This window comes from Mercenaria mercenaria, chromosome 5 (assembly GCF_021730395.1).
Source record: "Mercenaria mercenaria strain notata chromosome 5, MADL_Memer_1, whole genome shotgun sequence".
Lineage (NCBI taxonomy): Eukaryota > Metazoa > Mollusca > Bivalvia > Venerida > Veneridae > Mercenaria > Mercenaria mercenaria.
In genome coordinates, this window is record NC_069365.1 from 63,874,145 (window position 1) to 63,893,188 (window position 19,044).

Genomic DNA, 19,044 nt, shown 5'->3' on the forward strand with positions numbered 1-19,044 from the left:
GTATGTCAAAAAGTAAACAAATGTCGCCATTTTGAACTGGAACTAACATTTTTCTCGCCAGGAAACAGCAAATCACCCCCAACCCCTGATAAAGTTTCTATAGTATTATTTAAATGATATTGTTTCATTTTAGTTAATAAACCACTTTGATATATGCCACGCTTCTTCTTTTGCTGTGTTTGAAATGACATTGTATTTCATATCGATTAAGTTAGCAGCCTAGTGGCCTTGCAGCGTGAAGTTGGCAGCTAAGCAGTTGAACATAGTAGCTTCCTGAAGTTAGCAGTTATTATGCCCCCCCCCCCCCCCACCCCACACACACACACTTCGAAGAAGGAAAGGTATATTGTTTTGCAGATGTCGGTCTGTAGACCTATCGGTTTCAATATTTTAAATAGGGAGGATACTAGTAACTAGGACCATGAAAGTTGATAGGGAGGTTGGTCAGGGTCATAAGATGACCCCCAATTGATTTTGAGATTAGTAGGTCAAAGGTCAAGGTCACAGTGACTCGGAACAGTGAAACGGTTTCCGGATGATAACTCAAAAACGTTTGTACCTAGGATCATGATAGTGAGGTTGGTCATGAGAATCAGATGACCGCTACTGATTTTAAGATCAGTTGGTCAAAAGGTCAAGGTCATAGTGACCCGGAACAGTTAAACCGTTTCCGGACGATAACTTGAGAACACTTGGGCCTAGGATCACGAAACTTAATAGGGAGGTTGATCATCAGCAGCAGATGGCCACTATTGATTTTGAGGTCAGTAGGTCAAGGTCACATTGACCCAGAACAGTAGAACTTTTTTTGCCAAATAACTAGAGAATGCTTTGGTCTAAGATCACATTTGATACAGAGGTCTCTTATGACTGATAAATGACCCATAATTATTGATCTGAGGTAAGTACGTCAAACGTCCAGTGCACAGTGACCAAATAATTTCTGTTCTTTGTGCAATTACTAAATGCGTCATATCGTGTTCTACGAGCTCTTGTTTAGATAAATGATGCATCAGCGGTGTATAAAAAGACATATGGATTCAGATCAGACTGAACGGCTGTTGGGCCGGAAACTTCCACTACAATGAAATATGTTAAATTTTAAAGATCCGCCACAGAGTAATTGTATTTTGTTGTGTTTCCATGATGGTAAATATACACGAGCTGTATCGAAAAATTGAGAAATACAGATGTCTACTCTGCTTTCACAGCGGCCTCCGTGGCCGAGTGGTTGAGGCCGCGGACTTCAAATCACTTGCACCTCATCAATGTGGGTTCAAGCCTCAATCGGGGCGTTGAATTCATCATGTGAGGAAGCCATCCAGCTGGTTTACGGAAGATCGTTGGTTCTACCCAGGTGCCCGCTCGTGATGAAATAATGCACGGAGGGGCACAAGGGATCTTCCTCCATCATCAAAGCCCGCCCGCTTAGCTCAGTAGGTAAGAGCGTTGGTCTACGGATTTCGGGGTCGCGAGTTCGATCCTCGGGCGGGGCGTATGTTCTCATTGTGTCTGAAATCATTAGTCCTCCACCTCTGATTCATGTGGGGAAGTTGGCAGTTACTTGCGGAGAACAGGTTTGTACTGGTACAGGAATACTGGTTAGGTTAACTGCCCGCCGTTACATGACTGAAATACTGTTGAAAAACGGCGTTAAACCCAAAACAAACAAACAAACAAACAAAGCTGGAAAGCCGCCACATGACCTATAATTGTGCCGGTGCGACGTTAAACCCAACAAAAAATAATAAATGAATAGATAGATTGTTTTCACAGTTGCAAACTGACAGTGGCATGTCACACTCACAAATATATGTTTGTAACTAAAAGCACTTGGAAATCAATTTCCACGAATTTTGTTTTCTGACTTTTAAACGTTTTGGTACAATTGTTCCTCCTCTAACCATTTAGGTCGAAAGTCTAAACATACACATGTGCTCACTAACAAAGTTTTTGAAAAACTCAAAAGCGAAATCTTTAGTCACATTATCATTCCAAGTTCTTCTTACCAACTCTTACGTACAAGTATCTTTCTTAAATAGTTTTCATTTTGTGCAATTTTCTGTTCAAAAAATTAAAAACCGGAAATGCGCTTTCATTCTAAACACAGTAGTTTCCACAAAAACTTTATTTTTTCAAAAACAATGAATATTCTGAGCCAATAAAGCAATTAGATATAAAAGTACATACATTATACTTAGGTGATGTAAGAATTATGCACTTAGAAACTATTAGCTAGAGTATTAGATACTTGTTCTGTATTTCTGTGATCGAGAGACCTCCCATACACACATTTGCAGGAATTTGCTTTTTACTTGGAAATAACCAAATTAACCGCAATATACATAGCGTCAATACGTAACCGCAATGTGTCACAATGCATTGTTATAGATCAATTCCATCTGTTAAAACTGATTCGACATAAATGTATTGAGAAGTATACGGAACCATTTGCTCGTCTAGAAAATTAAATTACAAAAAAGAATTTCCAACTAAATCGTGCATGTTTAAAAAAACAACAACCACGACATATCCAATGTCCAAAATGAGACTGTTTTTTTCTAAAACGTCATCCCGTAACAAATTAATTTAAATTTTCATATCAGTTTAGCGTGTTCTTTTTTAATATTCACATTCACGGTATACTTCATATAGAAAGGAGGCAAAACGTTTATTTTTCGTATAAACCTCTTTAGGGACGACCCTTTCCGCGAGATCTCTGAAATCAATTTACTCATTTTTTTCAGACGGTAAAGGTCAAAACTGAATTGAGACGACTTTACAATTTTTATTGGATTTGAGGATATTTTAAATTTAAATATTTTGTTTTATCATATTTTATTGCATGTATTTTCATTTCGACATAATTATATACATAACATTCAAAATAATTAAATCATATATTGAAATGAAAAAAACAGCAGACTTAGAGTTATGCCAACATTATAAACAGTCCTCCCCACTTCGTCAACATTATGTAGATTAAACCGATGACGGAATATAACTTCAAGTGAAAGATAGATAAAAACAAAAAGGAAAAAAAAGATTAAATAATGGATGAAAGGGGAAAATATTGTTATGTGCTTTGTTAGACCTCAAATGCGTTTTCTCTTTAATCGGAGGACTTTACAGGGAACATATGAAAAAGATAAATATTAGGTTGGTTTAAATCGACCTGTATTCTTTATGTATGTTTGTACTTCATTGGATATGGTTTGATTTTCTGTGTCGTTCAAGTTAGCTGCACCAAAAAGAATTTTTTCAGAACTTAGTCGATGGAAAGTGCGAGTGTTACGAAACATCCGAAGCCTTTCATTTCTAAACCTGTTGCATTTGAAAATGAAGTGATCTGCGTCTTCTATTCCGTTGTCAAACTGGCTGTAGGGATCTTCTCTTGAATGATTTAGAGTGTTCATTATTCAAATTGCTACACATATTTCTAATTCAGGCATGGTGGATTGTGAAAAGTCTATCGCCGTGTAAGAAAAATATTTGGTACCTCGGGTGGTTTAAACAGTTTTTTTTTAAGATTCGATTTAAATGACGACAAAGTTGGTGAACCGCGAATATTATTCTTAAATTCATTCCATAGCGCAAGTGATCTGGAGTACATTTCTGTGCGTCTAGACAGAGTTGCAAAATTGGTACCGATACGGGGTAGTCTCTCCAACTGAACTAGGGAAGAGATCGTTTAAAAATTCAGACAATAAGCCGTGCTTATACTTATAAATTAATGTCATTTTTAATCCCCCGCCGTGGCGGAGGGATTATAGGAATGGTCTGCGTCCGTCCTTCCGTCCTTCCGTCCGTCCTTCCGTCCGTAACAAAATCGTGTCCGGTCCATATCTCCTAAACCCCTTGAAGGATTTTCATGAAACTTGGGTCAAATGATCACCTCATCAAGATGATGTGCAGAACCCATGAGTCAGCCTTGTCGGTTCAAGGTCAAGGTCACAACTCAAGGTCAAAGGTTTGTCCGTAACAAAATCGTGTCCGGTCCATATCTCCTAAACCCCTTGAAGGATTTTCATGAAACTTGGGTCAAATGATCACCTCATCAAGACGATGTGCAGAACCCATGAGTCAGCCTTGTCGGTTCAAGGTCAAGGTCACAACTCAAGGTCAAAGGTTTGAGCCTGCCATTTTGTGTCCGCTCTATATCTCCTAAACCCCTTGAAGGAATTTTATAGAACTTTGGTCAAATGATCACCTCATCAAGACGATGTGCAGAACCCATGAGTCAGCCATGCCGGCTCAAGGTCAAGGTCACAACTTAGGGTCAAAGGTTTGAGCCTTTCATTTTGTGTCCGCTCTATATCTCCTAAATCCCTTGAAGGATTTTCATCAAACTTGGGTCAAACGATCACCTCATTAAGGTGATGTGCAGAACTTATGAGTCAGCCATGTCGGCTCAAGGTCAAGGTCACAACTGAAGGTCAAAGGTTTCAGCCTTCCATTTCGTGTCCGCTCTATATCTCCTAAACCCCTTGAAGGAATTTTATAAAACTTGGGTCAAATGATTACCTCATCAGAACGATGTGCAGAAATTATGACTCAACCATGCCAGCTCAAGGTCAAGGTCACAACTAAGGGTCGAAGGTTTGAGCCTTCCATTTGGTGTCCACTCTGTATCTCCTTAACCCCTTGAAGGATTTTCATCAAACTTGGGTCAAATGATCACCTCATCAAGAACTCATGAGTCAGCCATGTCAACTCAAGGTCAAGGTCACAACTAAGGGTCGAAGGTTTCAGCTCTGTATCTCCTAAACCCCTTGAAGGATTTTCATGAAACTTTGGTCAAATGATCACCTCATCAAGATCTTGTGCAGAATTCATGAGTCAGCCATGTCAGTTCAAGGTCAAGGTCACAGCTAAAATCAAAGGTTTACCCTTTCACTATCTATAGCAGTGGCGGGGGATTTAGCTGTCTTTCAGACTGCCTTGTTTTTTTTTTTTTTTTGCTTTCTGAAAGTGACACCCAGCCGATTTTATTTAATAACGGAATGCAGGAGACCTGTAACTAGTCCAGCTGCTTCATATTGAATTTTATCCAGCGAGTCTTTTTCGTATTGTGAACAGCTGCCCCAGGCAATTGACACATATTCTATTAGGGCTCTTAAATAAGGTAAATAAATCTGATTAAGTGTAGTACGTTTAAGTTTGTATTTTAACTAGACTTTAGACGCAGACGTCACAATGTTATTGATATGTACATGCCATTTACCATCTTGGCTGAGAGTTATTCCTAGATGTTTATGGAGATCAACGTAATTAAGGGTATTATTTTCAAAGGTAAGAGAGGGTAGTCTTGTATTAGATAATGAAAACAAAACAACATCACTTCGATTTTTTGACGGATTGAACTTAACTAGCCATTGTTTGGTCCATGAGGAATTTTTTTCAAGGTTAGAGTTTAACGTTGTTTCCATGAGAGTTATGTCGGTAGTAGATACTGCAAGGGAACTATCATCCGCAAATAATCGTGTTGTACTTATCAAAGACTCGGCGATATGTTTCACTTAAATTAAAAATAATTAAGGACCGAGCACTGACCCTTGAGGAACACTTACATTTACACTTTTTTGTATTAGAATTTGATTTTCCAAAAAAGCTCTTATGCCATACCCTGTCAAATGCTTTAGAGATGTCACAAAATTCCATGCATGTCGGCTGTTTTTCGTCAAATGAGGTTTATCAGTTACTTCCCTTTCATATGATAAAATATTTGATTACATTTTTTTCTTTACATATCAGTTTTAAAATAAAATCGTATTAAGATTTTAAGATACACATTTGAACATTCAGCCTACATACCTCTACGAATCAGATGAAATATAATTATGATTGACAGACATTTTAGTATAATACCCTTGTTACTTTGAAGAAGATGTTATTTTGGCTGTGAAAAATGTCGCTAGGCAAGGGACGTTGGTAACTCTGTTACAATTTCGTAATTTTAAAATACTCGTTTAGAGATACCGCTTATTTTGTTGTTAACAGAAGTGAATGGAATACAATTTAAGTATAAGAAATAGTTTTTTTGGAGTTCATTTGACGAAAAAAATAGATAAAAGACAATTCAAGGGAATTGGCGTGTATGTCGTAAGTGTAAAACATAAGTTGAAAATTTAAATGCATGTATTTTGTTTGTATCTAGTGTATCAAGGTATTGGAGGTGAGTGTGAGGCCGATTGTGCCTATGTTAACTTTAAGTTGTACTTACGTTATCTTAAGTGCTGAGGAGAAATTGAAAGTGAGACCGAATGTACCGATGTTCACTGCAGTGTTGGTGTGAAGTTGAACCTATATAAGTTTTAGTAATGAGGAGAAGTTGAAAGTGACATTGATCGTACTTACGTTATGGGTCGAAGAGAGTGAGACTGATTGCACATACGCTAATTTAAGTGTTTGGGAGGATTGAGAGTTGGATTGGTGAACCTATGTTAGATTTAGTGCTGAGGAAAAGTTGAGCGCGAGTCTGATTGTACCTATGTTAACTTAAGTCTTGGGATGAAATTGAGTGTGAGACTGATAATACATATGTTAGCTTTAGTGTTGAGGAGAAGTTGAGAGTAAAATTGATTTTACCTGTGTTGGCTGAAGTCATGGGGAGAAATTGAGAGTGAGATAAAATTTACCTGTGTAAACTTAAGTGTTGAGGAGAAGTTGAGAGTGAGTCTGAATCAGATATTACCAGTGTTAGCTTGGGGAGAAACTGAGAGTGAGATTGATTTCACCCTGTGTTAATTTTAGTCTTGGTGAGAAATTGAAAGTGAGATTGATTGCACCGTGTGTTAGCTTTAGTGTCGGTGAGAAATTGAAAGTGAGATTGATTGCACCCTGTGTTAGCTTTAGTCTTGGTGAGAAATTGAAATTGAGATTGATTGCACCCTGTGTTAGCTTTAGTCTTGATGAGAAATTGAAAGTGAGATTGATTGCACCCTGTGTTAGCTTTAGTCTTGATGAGAAATGAAAGTGAGATTGATTGCACCCTGTGTTAGCTTTAGTGTCGGTGAGAAATTGAAAGTGAGATTGATTACACCCTGTGTTAGCTTTAGTCTTGGTGAGAAATTGAAAGTGAGATTGATTGCACCCTGTGTAAGCTTTAGTCTTGATGAGAAATTGAAAGTGAGATTGATTGCACCCTGTGTTAGCTTTAGTGTTGGTGAGAAATTGAAAGTGAGATTGATTGCACCCTGTGTTAGCTTTAGTGTTGGTGAGAAATTGAAAGTGAGATTGATTGCACCCTGTGTTAGCTTTAGTGTTGGTGAGAAATTGAAAGTGAGATTGATTGCACCCTGTGTTAGCTTTAGTCTTGGTGAAAAATTGAAAGTGAGATTGATTGCACCCTGTGTTAGCTTTAGTCTTGGTGAGAAATTGAAAGTGAGATTGATTGTACCTGTGTTAGCATTAGTGTTGAGGTGAAGTTAAGAGTGAGTCTGAATCAGATACTTTCATGTTAGCTTAAGTCTTGGGGAAAAATTGAGAGTGAGATTGATTGCGCCTATGTGAACTTAAGTGTTGAGGAGAAGTTGAGAGTGAATCTGAATCCGATGTTACCTATGTTAGTTTAGTCTTAGCTAGAAATTGAGAGCGAGACTGATTTCACCTGTGAAGTGAAGATGATTGTACCTGCGTTAGCTTTAGTGTTTGGGGAAATTGAGAGTGAGATGGATTCCACCTGTGTTAGCTTAAGTGTTGAGGAGAACATGAGGGTGAGATCGATTGTACCTGTGTTAGATTTAGTGTTGAAGAGAACTTGAGGGTGAGACTGATTCCACCTGTGTTAGCTTTAGTGTTGAGGAGAGTTTGAGGGTGACATTGGTTGCACTTATGTTAGCTTTAGTGTTGAGGAGAAATTTAGGGTGAGATTGATTGCACCTATGTTAGCCTTAGTGTTGAGGAGAAATTGAGGGTAAGATTGATCGCACCTGTGTTAACTTCAGTGTTGAGGAGAAATTGAAGGGGAGATTGATTGTACCTTCGTTAGCTTTAGTACTGAGGAGAAATTGAGGGTGAGATTGATTGCACCTGTGTTAGCTTTAGTGTTGATGATAACTTGAGGGTGAGATTGATTGTACCTGCGATAGCTTTAGTGTTGAGGAGAAATTGAGGGTGTGATTTATTGTACCTGTGATAGCTTTAGTGTTGAGGAGAACTTGAGGGTGAGATTGATTGTACCTGCGATAGCTTTAGTGTTCAGGAAAACTTGATGGTGAGATTGATTGCACCTGTGTTAAGTTTAGTCTTTGGGAGAAAAAATAGAGTGTGATTTGTTGTACCCGTGATAACTTTAGTGTTGATGAGAAAATGAGGATGAGATTGATTGTACCTGCGTTAGTTTGAGTGTTGGGGAAAATTGAGGGTGAGATTAATGGCACCTGTGTTGGCTTTAGAGTTGGGGGAAATTAAGAGTGTGGTTGATTGTACCTGTGTAAACTTTAGTGTTTGGGAAAATTGGGAGTGTGGTTGATTGTACCTGTGTTAGCTTTAGTCTTTTGGGAAATTGAGAGTGTTGTTGATCGTACCTGAGTGTGTTAGCTTTTGTGTTGAGGAGAAATTGAGGGTGTGATTAATTGTACCTGTGACAGCTTTAGTGTTCAGGAAAACTGGAGAGTGAGATTAATTGCACCTGTGTTAGCTTTAGTGTTGAGGAGAAATTGAGGGCGAGATTGATTGTTCCTGTGTTAGCCTTAGTGTTGAGAAGAAGTTGAGGGTGAGATTGATTGTACCTGTGATAGCTTTAGTGGTGAGGAGAAATTGAAGGTGTGATTGATTGTACCTGTGATAGGTTTAGTGTTGAGGAAAACTTGATGGTGAGATTGATGGCACCTGTGTTAGCTTTAGTGTTGGGGAGAACTTGAGGGTGAGATTAATTGCACCTGTGTTAGCTTTACTGTTGAGGAGGAACTGAGTGTTTATTTTATTGTACCTGTCATAGCTTTAGTGTTGAAAAGAAATTGATGGTGAAATTGATTGTACCTGTGATAGCTTTAGTGTTAAGGAGAAATTGTGGGTGAGATTGATTGTACCTGTTATAGCTTTAGTTTTGAGGAAAACTTGAGGTTGAGATTGATTGCACCTGTGTTAGTTTTAGTGTTGAGGTGAAATTTGAGGACTTAATTCATTCTACCTGTGTTATCTTTAGTGTTGAGGAGAAATTGAGGATGTAATTCATTCTACCTGTGTTATCTTTAGTGTTGAGGAGAACTTGAGGTTGAGATTCATTGCACCTGTGTTAGCTTTACTGTTGAGGAGATATTGAGGATTTAATTCATCCTACCTGTGTTAGCTTTAGTGTTGAGGAAATCTTGAGGGTGAGATTGATTGTACCTGTTAGCTTTAGTGCTGAGGTGAAACTGAGGTCGAGATCGATTGTACCGGTGTTAACTTTAGTGTTGAGGAGAACTTGAGGGTGAGATTGATTGCACTTATGTTAACTTTAGTGTTGGGGATGTTGAGGAGAAAATGAGGGTGAGATTGATTGCGCCTATGTTAACTTTAGTGTTGAGGAGAAATTGAGGGTGAGATTTATTGTACTTGTGATAGCTTTAGTTTTGAGGAGAAATTGAAGCTGAGATTAATTGTACCTGTGATAGCTTTAGTGTTGAGGAGAAATTGAGGGTGAGATTGATTGCATCTGTTAACTTTAATGTTGAGGAGAAAGTGAAGGTGAGACTGATTGTACCTGTTATAGCTTTAGTTTTGAGGAAAACTTGAGGTTGAGATTGATTGCACCTGTGTTAGTTTTAGTGTTGAGGTGAAATTTGAGGACTTAATTCATTCTACCTGTGTTATCTTTAGTGTTGAGGAGAAATTGAGGATGTAATTCATTCTACCTGTGTTATCTTTAGTGTTGAGGAGAACTTGAGGTTGAGATTCATTGCACCTGTGTTAGCTTTACTGTTGAGGAGATATTGAGGATTTAATTCATCCTACCTGTGTTAGCTTTAGTGTTGAGGAAATCTTGAGGGTGAGATTGATTGTACCTGTGTTAGCTTTAGTGCTGAGGTGAAACTGAGGTCGAGATCGATTGTACCGGTGTTAGCTTTAGTGTTGAGGAGAACTTGAGGGTGAGATTGATTGCACTTATGTTAACTTTAGTGTTGGGGATGTTGAGGAGAAAATGAGGGTGAGATTGATTGCGCCTATGTTAACTTTAGTGTTGAGGAGAAATTGAGGGTGAGATTTATTGTACTTGTGATAGCTTTAGTTTTGAGGAGAAATTGAAGCTGAGATTAATTGTACCTGTGATAGCTTTAGTGTTGAGGAGAAATTGAGGGTGAGATTGATTGCATCTGTTAACTTTAATGTTGAGGAGAAAGTGAAGGTGAGATTGATTGTACCAGTGATAGCTTTAGTGTTAAGATATTTAGGGTGAGATTTATTGCATTTGTGTTAGACTTAGTGTTGAAGAGAAATTAAGGGTGTGATTTATTGTACCTGTGATAGCTCTAGTGTTGAGGTGAAATTGAAGGTGAGGTTGATTGTAACTGTGATAGCTTTAGTGCTGCGGTGAAACTGAAGGTGAGATTGATTGTACCTGTGATAGCTTTAGTGCTTAGGTGAAATTGAAGGTGAGATTGATTGTACCTGTGATAGCTTTAGTGTTGAGGGAAATTGAAGGTGAGATTGATTGTATCTGTGATAGCTTTAGTGTTGAGGGAAATTGAAGGTGAGATTGATTGTACCTGTGATAGATTTAGTGTTGAGGGAAATTGAAGGTGAGATTGATTGTACCTGTGATAGCTTTAGTGTTGAGGAGACTTTGAGGGTGAGATTGATATCACCTATGTTAACTTTAGTGTTGAGGAGAAATTGAAGGTGAGATTGATTGTACCTGTGGTGGCTTAAGTGTTGATGGGAACTTGAGGGTGAGATTGATTGCACCTGTTTGATCTTTAGTCTTGGGGAGAAGTTGAAATAAACGTGTGTTCAAAATAATGACCAGAACCTGATTTATGATTTTAAAATTAAATTATAAAATCTAGAACTAACTTGCTGTACATGTAAAAACGTGCCTTGTATTGACAAGTGTTTGGACTTGAACAAGTAGCGTGAATGAACTGCATGTGTATGTTACTTTGAATGACTTCTGTTATCCTACGAAACCTCTATATTTTGGCATGCAATATCGATCTTCCGTATTCCTAGAATCGCATTCTGAAATTACAAATTCTGTTTCTCCAGATGCTTCTTTTTGACAATAGTTTGTTACTTAGCTTCTGTGGCATGATAATCATTTGCTATGTAATTGTCAGTTAGTTAGGCAATTAGTTTGTCATAAATGTTTCATCATATGTTTTAATATAATACACTTCGTTTCATTGCTTTTCTTGTGTAATTAAGTGTAAGTCGACATTAATTCGTAAATAAATTTATGACTGTCGTCTTCATTCTCAGAAGAACTGTAACTTCATTCGAAACTTTACAATATTCTCGTGAGACAATACTAAAAATTCCATTCATCTAATAATTATATTTCAACCTTGTTTACAGAAGTGATTTGATTTTATCGGTATTTAAACATAGTAAACATGCAGATGCAAACGTTTTGAGACGATATAAAATTTTGTTTTAGACAGAACTGAAAGTTGATAAAAACTGAATATTCGACAGAGTTGTCTCTAAGAAGACTAAAGCTGTTGTTGAACATCAACATTGCTTTTGTAAAAATCTACAATAAAAGTATATGGTTATGAACAGTACTGATTTGGGTAAAGCCTGGTCAGCGTCGTTTACCTACCAGTAGTATCTTTGATGAGTCACGGTCACCTACTAGTAGTATCTTTGATGAGTCGAGAACACCTACTAGTAGTATCTTTGATGAGTCACGGTCACCTACTAGTAGTATCTTTGATGAGTCACGGTCACCTACTAGTAGTATCTTTGATGAGTCACGGTCACCTACTAGTAGTATCTTTAATGAATCACGGTCACCTACTAGTAGTATCTTTGATGAGTCGAGGTCACCTACTAGTAGTATCTTTGATGAGTCGATGTCACCTACTAGTAGTATCTTTGATGAGTCGAGGTCACCTACTAGTAGTATCTTTGATAAGTCGATGTCACCTACTAGTAGTATCTTTGATGAGTCACGGTCACCTACTAGTAGTATCTTTGATGAGTCGAAGTCACCTACTAGTAGTATCTTTGATGAGTCGAAGTCACCTACTAGTAGTAGTAGTAGGTGACCGTGACTGATCAAAGATACTACTAGTAGGTGACTTCGACTCATCAAAGATACTACTAGTAGGTGACCGTGACTCATCAAAGATACTACTACACTGACGAGATAAAGAAACGCCTCATTCAAACTCGGTATACAATTTTTCGTTAACCGTGATTCAAAATTAGAAAAGAACAATTCCATTCGCAAATTAGGTGCTTTACAAGAATTTATGGTCAATAAGAAATCATTTCATTGTCGCATTAAGCTTAAATCTTGAATTTTAATAGCCCGGTCGGAGAAATTGCATTAGAAAAATCACTAGCGCGTGTGGCCACCTCTGCTAGCAACCACAGCAGCAAGGCGACGCCTCATAGAGCCGCACCAGTTGCGTAACAGATACCGTGGGATTCTGGCCCACTCCTGGTGCAGCGCTGCTACCAGTTCCCGGACGTTTGCTGGCTGGGGTTGACGTTGGCGTAACCGCCGTCCGAGATAATCCCACGCGTGTTCAATCGGATTGCAGTCCGGTGAACACGCCGGCCAAGGTAAAACATTAATGTTTCTAGCATGTAGAAAGTCCCTGGTGACGCGTGCAACGTGAGGTCGCGCGTTGTCGTGCTGATAGACTAATCCTTGACGTTGACGGAATAAAGGGACAACTACATGACGTAATATCTGGTCGATGTAACGCCTGGCTGTGAGATTACCTTGGCAAATGACGAGTTGGGACTTAAACCTATGGTTGATTGCTGCCCACACCATTACTCCACCTCCACCGTAACGATTGTGCTCCAAAACGCAATTGTTTGCGTAGCGTTCATGGCGTCGTCTATAGACACGGATACGTCCGTCGGCGTTCCACAAGTTAAAACGCGACTCGTCACTGAACACTACGTTCTGCCAACGCTGGCCGCGATGGTTGCGGGCCCAAATAAGACGTTGGTGACGGTGGCGTAACGTTAGAATTAGACCGCGGTAAGGCCTACGACAGGTAATTCCGCGTTCTCTGAGTCGATTTCTCACTGTATGTCGACTAATTGGACGTCCACGGTTATCTACAACTATACGTGACGTAGATTGCGCCGTCACAAATCTGTCACGTAAATGACATTGACGTATATAATTATCCTGTCGTATTGACGTTACACGCGGTCTACCTGAACGTGGTCTATCGATAGACGTTCCCGTGTCTCTTACACGTCGAATAAGACGCACAATTGTCGAACGAGAGACGTTAAAACGTCTAGCAACTTGTTCCTGCGTTCGCCCACATTCAAGCATAGCCAAAACCTGAGCCCTCTCTTCAGAATTCAGCCTCGGCATTACGAAAACTAATGTTTTTTTTCAGAGAATAGCTGAAAATATGGTTGTGTGTCGTATTACACATGTAAATGTGCAAAAATCGTTCAATCAAACCACATGGTTTACATGCACGGACTGCACGAGGAAATCATGACCAGGTACATGAAGTGAACAAATAGCTGAATGAAATCGCGCGAGTTTTTGTTCACTGTGTTTGTCGGTCAGAGTACATGTAGATTTACTACATTTCACAACAATTAAAAGCGTTAGGAAAAAAATAACGCCAAATTTCAATGAGGCGTTTCTTTATCTCGTCAGTATAGTAGGTGACCTCGACTCATCAAAGATACTACTAGTAGGTGACATCGACTCATCAAAGATACTACTAGTAGGTGACCGTGACTCATCAAAGATACTACTAGTAGGTGACCTCGACTCATCAAAGATACTGCTAGTGGGTGACATCGACTCATCAAAGATACTACTAGTAGGTGACCGTGACTGATCAAAGATACTACTAGTAGGTGACATCGACTCATCAAAGATACTACTAGTAGGTGACATCGACTCATCAAAGATACTACTAGAAGGTGACCCCGACTCATCAAAGATACTACTAGTAGGTGACCGTGACTCATCAAAGATACTACTAGTAGGTGACCTCGACTCATCAAAGATACTACTAGTAGGTGACATTGACTCATCAAAGATACTACTAGTAGGTGACCTCGACTCATCAAAGATACTACTAGTAGGTGACCTCGACTCATCAAAGATACTACTAGTAGGTGACCTCGACTCATCAAAGATACTACTAGTAGGTGACTTCGACTCATCAAAGATACTACTAGTAGGTGACCGTGACTCATCAAAGATACTACTAGAAGGTGACTTCGACTCATCAAAGATACTACTAGTAGGTGACCTCGACTCATCAAAGATACTACTAGTAGGTGACCGTGACTCATCAAAGATACTACTAGTAGGTGACGGTGACTCATCAAAGATACTACTAGTAGGTGACCGTGACTCATCAAAGATACTACTAGTAGGTGACCTCGACTCATCAAAGATACTACTAGTAGGTGACCGTGACTCATCAAAGATACTACTAGTAGGTGACTTCGACTCATCAAAGATACTACTAGTAGGTGACATCGACTTATCAAAGATACTACTAGTAGGTGACCTCGACTCATCAAAGATACTACTAGTAGGTGACCGTGACTCATCAAAGATACTACTAGTAGGTGACTTCGACTCATCAAAGATACTGCTAGTAGGTGACTTCGACTCATCAAAGATACTACTAGTAGGTGACTTCGACTCATCAAAGATACTACTAGTAGGTGACTTCGACTCATCAAAGATACTACTAGTAGGTGACCGTGACTCATCAAAGATACTACTAGTAGGTGACATCGACTCATCAAAGATACTACTAGTAGGTGACCTCGACTCATCAAAGATACTACTAGTAGGTGAGATCGACTCATCAAAGATACTACTAGTAGGTGACCTCGACTCATCAAAGATACTACTAGTAGGTGACCGTGACTCATCAAAGATACTACTAGTAGGTGACCTCGACTCATCAAAGATACTACTAGTAGGTGACATTGACTCATCAAAGATACTACTAGTAGGTGACCTCGACTCATCAAAGATACTACTAGTAGGTGACCGTGACTCATCAAAGATACTACTAGTAGGTGACTTCGACTCATCAAAGATACTACTAGTAGGTGACTTCGACTCATCAAAGATACTACTAGTAGGTGACCGTGACTCATCAAAGATACTACTAGAAGGTGACTTCGACTCATCAAAGATACTACTAGTAGGTGACCTCGACTCATCAAAGATACTACTAGTAGGTGACCGTGACTCATCAAAGATACTACTAACTAGTATCTTTGATGAGTCACCGTCACCTACTAGTAGTATCTTTGATGAGTCACGGTCACCTACTAGTAGTATCTTTGATGAGTCACGGTCACCTACTAGTAGTATCTTTGATGAGTCACGGTCACCTACTAGTATGGTTCGTACTGCAATCTCATCTAATGCTCATTTACTGAATGTATATCATTACTCCCAAAGAAGTCGAGATATGAAAACTAGAAAGTCTTGTTTTAAGCACAAAAATGTTAGCCCGTACAAATCAGACCAATCAGCTAAACAACATGAAATGCTTGAGTAAAGCCTTGCATCACAGCATGCAAGTTTTGAGCTTTTCTCAAGTATTATAGCATATAACAGTGCTTCATGTTCTCTCACGTTTCATTATTGGCATTCTGCTGGGAGAATTTCTCTGCTGAAACATTCCTTGTATTTTGTATGATTTTATTTTCAAAATAAAATGGATAAGTTATTTATGCGCGGATAATAAGTACAAAGGTATAGTATGTTACTATGTTTTTGATTTAATGTAGGCCTAATATAAAATAACTTTTACGAAACTGTTAATTTTGTCTGTAATTGTTTTGAATATGAAATCTGTTTGGTACACATTTCCTGTGATTAAATTGGATATATTTTTGTGATATTAATGCAACATTGACGGCTGGCATTGTTTGTTTATTTCGCATTAGATGGCATGTAGGCCCTAAACTTTAATAATAAGACAATATTTGTTTACCTATTTTGAATACTTGATGTTTCTTTATTAGATCTATATACCAACCAATTTTCCACTGAAATAAAGCCTGTATTTCATTAACGAATTCTAAACCCTGTATACAACTCCTGTCAGATACAGTGAAATATCCAATTATGGTGGGACTACATGTATGCATTAGTTGTGACGTCAAACATGAAGTCAGAAATGACGTAATGATGACGTTTCGACGTTACATGCGTCCAAACGTTCACTGTTTTGAAAGAATTTTCGGTCTAATTTATCTAAAATTATGGTAAATAATGCGACATAAAAAGAACATTTTCGGTTGTAGTAAAAAATTACTTTTAATAGCCGTTGCTTAATATGTCATTCAGGTTGTCAATATTTGAAACATCGATGACCATTGATAAACCTGTGCAATGGCCTGTCTTAACCAGTGTACTCTACGATATGTGTGTGCTTTTTTCTTCTTCTTTAAAATCGCAATTTTCGACATTTTAAATTAACACATACCTCACACCGCCGTGGAATCAAAACTTCTGTTGGGATGTTGAATAACACGTGATGGTTTATAAAAGCTTGTAAATTTCATAAAAAATATCATATGACTGTTTTTTTTAAACCACAAAACAAGTCTCGTAGGAAAACAGCATTGCGACCTCCTGATCCATATTCGCTACAGGTTTCCCAGGACAAAGGATGGCGAATGATCATAAATTTAGTGTATATTATCATTCATTATAATAGTATTTCGTATAAAGCGCAGTAGGGCCTAAGTAGTCATTTCGAAGAGAATATGGATCATGGCTTGTGATGATAGCCACTCATCTGTTATGGCTTTGTGGAAATATCTTCTCAAATAACTTGCTAATCACTTGCCTTCACATATTCAAACTGCTCTAGAAAACTTTCTGTTACAGACCATCATTGCCACGACCTGGAAATATATCAATTTTTGGGCGTGTGTGCACCAAATCGTCAAACATATTCCGCACTTTTTAAAAAATGCGAGTCTTTTAATAAAAGTAAAACCTGTTTTACATGCAAACTATTTCCATATGTCTATGGCAATGTACATAGGAATTCGCTCGCCGGAAAAAAAGGCTATTAAGAATGACATTATAAGTATGCAAATATTAAACATTAGGAAACTTTACCGAAAGAGAGAGAGAGAGAGAGAGAGAGAGAGAGAGAGAGAGAGAGAGACGGGGGGGGGGGGGTGCGCTCGCACCCGTTGCACCCCCACTGGCTACGCCCTTGTATATGTATGTAATAAGAGGGTCTTTAAAACTGCAGTTCTGCATTCGGTTTGACTGGATTTTAGACCGAAGCGCTTCGTGGAATCCAGACATGGCAAAATCCACTCGGGCCGAAAACAGCATTTCGGATCAAGGCAGTGTTACAGTTACCGTTTTCTATTATATTGTAGCTTATCTTACAATGCGGTGCCGTAATCGGTCTTGATATCGTAAAATATTTGATGTAATCTAGATTTATACATAATATTTGATCTAAAATATGTAAAAGAAACAAGACCTTTTGATAAACACTGCAGTCTGAAAGGGTATGCAAAGAAATGAAAAAAACAAAACAAAAAAAAACAAACAAAAAAACAGGTGAAATATATCAAATTGAATCAATATTCCAAATGGGAAGCTAAAATATGGATAGTAAGACAGATCATTTTAAAAGCTGATATGTTAACATGTTTCTGATGATACCAGATGTTTTCTCTGGAGAAATTAAAGTTTATTAAGATACTTCAGAATAACTTGTAAAAATAAACAAGATTTTATGTCAGATCCTTAATAAATGTATATAAAGGCTAATAACAACTCAACCAGAATGCTGTAGAACATCACAACTTATTTCTAAATTTACTGCTACATATTTGCACGTGGCTTCTCTCGAAGAAATTTAGTGTATATTATCATTCATTATAATAGTATTGGGTAAACAGTTTTTAATTCATGTAATATAATTTCATCAATATTGCTTTTATTACATTATTCTGTATATTAACATATTTCACTTTTTTTGTTATTTTTAAAGCTTTGTGTAGTATTCATTTAATGTTTTCTATTTTCCGTTTACTAACGCAAGTTGCTTGAATCGTCCTTTGAATAAGTCTTAGATTTTCCTGAATATTCTTGGAAATGCTGGTGATAAGTATATACGTTATCATTAGATTTATTATGTTTTAAAGATTTTAGGTCAACATTTCCAGCAACGGACATGTTCATAGAAGAAAGACAAAAACTAATGTATTTTAGTATTCAACATTCTTCTACGTACATGTCAGTCAACTGTTCTACTAAATTTCGACTTGTTTACATTGCTTAACGCCTTCATCATTCGACGGATAATTCAAGGAACTGGCGTCAGTACGCGAGAAAAATGATACGTTTCATAAAATTATGTAAGAATAAAAGTAACAACGATACAATTACGTTACACTGAATTTTAAAAGAAAGGGTCTAACTGAGCTCGAACCCATGGTAACTTGATTAGAAGTCGGAGAACTTACCATTAGACTACCATAACACTTGTTAGCTATAACGTTTAGTTTAAAAGAACGAAAAAGCCAGAAAATATTGGCGAGGATTAATGCGTGCCAGGTCAATACTTCCGGACAATAGTTCGGCGATATATGACCTTTTTGTGTCGGTTCATCGTAAAACCCAGCTCATTCATCCATTCGTTCCGGACAGTAGTTTAAAAACAAAATATGTGTATAGGTCGACCACGTTTTTTGAGCCGTGACTAATTTATGCAGGACAGTTGCTTCGCCCAAAAAGGGCAGGAGCATATATGTAATACATAGTAAAGCGGTATTTTAAACGAATGCATGGCCCAAAGGATATGGCGTTGGCTTAACAAACTTGCTTTAAGAGGTTCGAGCCTTTGTAAGTTCACATTTTTTAATCGTTTGTTTCAATAAACATTG

General features: G+C 38.1%; 2 protein-coding genes across 3 annotated transcripts in view; one reads left to right on the forward strand and one right to left on the reverse strand.

Annotated features, from left to right (window-relative positions):
• The window catches only part of LOC123557416 (leucine-rich repeat-containing G-protein coupled receptor 5A-like), a 216,238-nt gene that overhangs the window by 123,451 nt on the left and 73,743 nt on the right, over positions 1-19,044 (forward strand). Inside the window, exon 1 of one of the 2 annotated variants that reach the window (XM_045348861.2) lies at positions 15,718-15,874. The exons of the other annotated variant lie outside the window; for it this stretch is intronic. The gene's annotated coding sequence lies outside the window, so the exon portion shown is untranslated. Of the gene's footprint in view, positions 1-15,717; positions 15,875-19,044 lie in introns of those variants that run through there. 2 annotated transcript variants of the gene reach the window in all.
• The window catches only part of LOC128557348 (nuclear pore complex protein DDB_G0274915-like), a 37,727-nt gene continuing 32,463 nt past the window's right edge, over positions 13,781-19,044 (reverse strand). The window contains exon 3 of the mRNA XM_053544647.1: positions 13,781-15,537. Within this exon, the coding sequence (XP_053400622.1) occupies positions 13,781-15,537 (1,757 nt within the window). The remainder of the gene's footprint in view (positions 15,538-19,044) is intronic.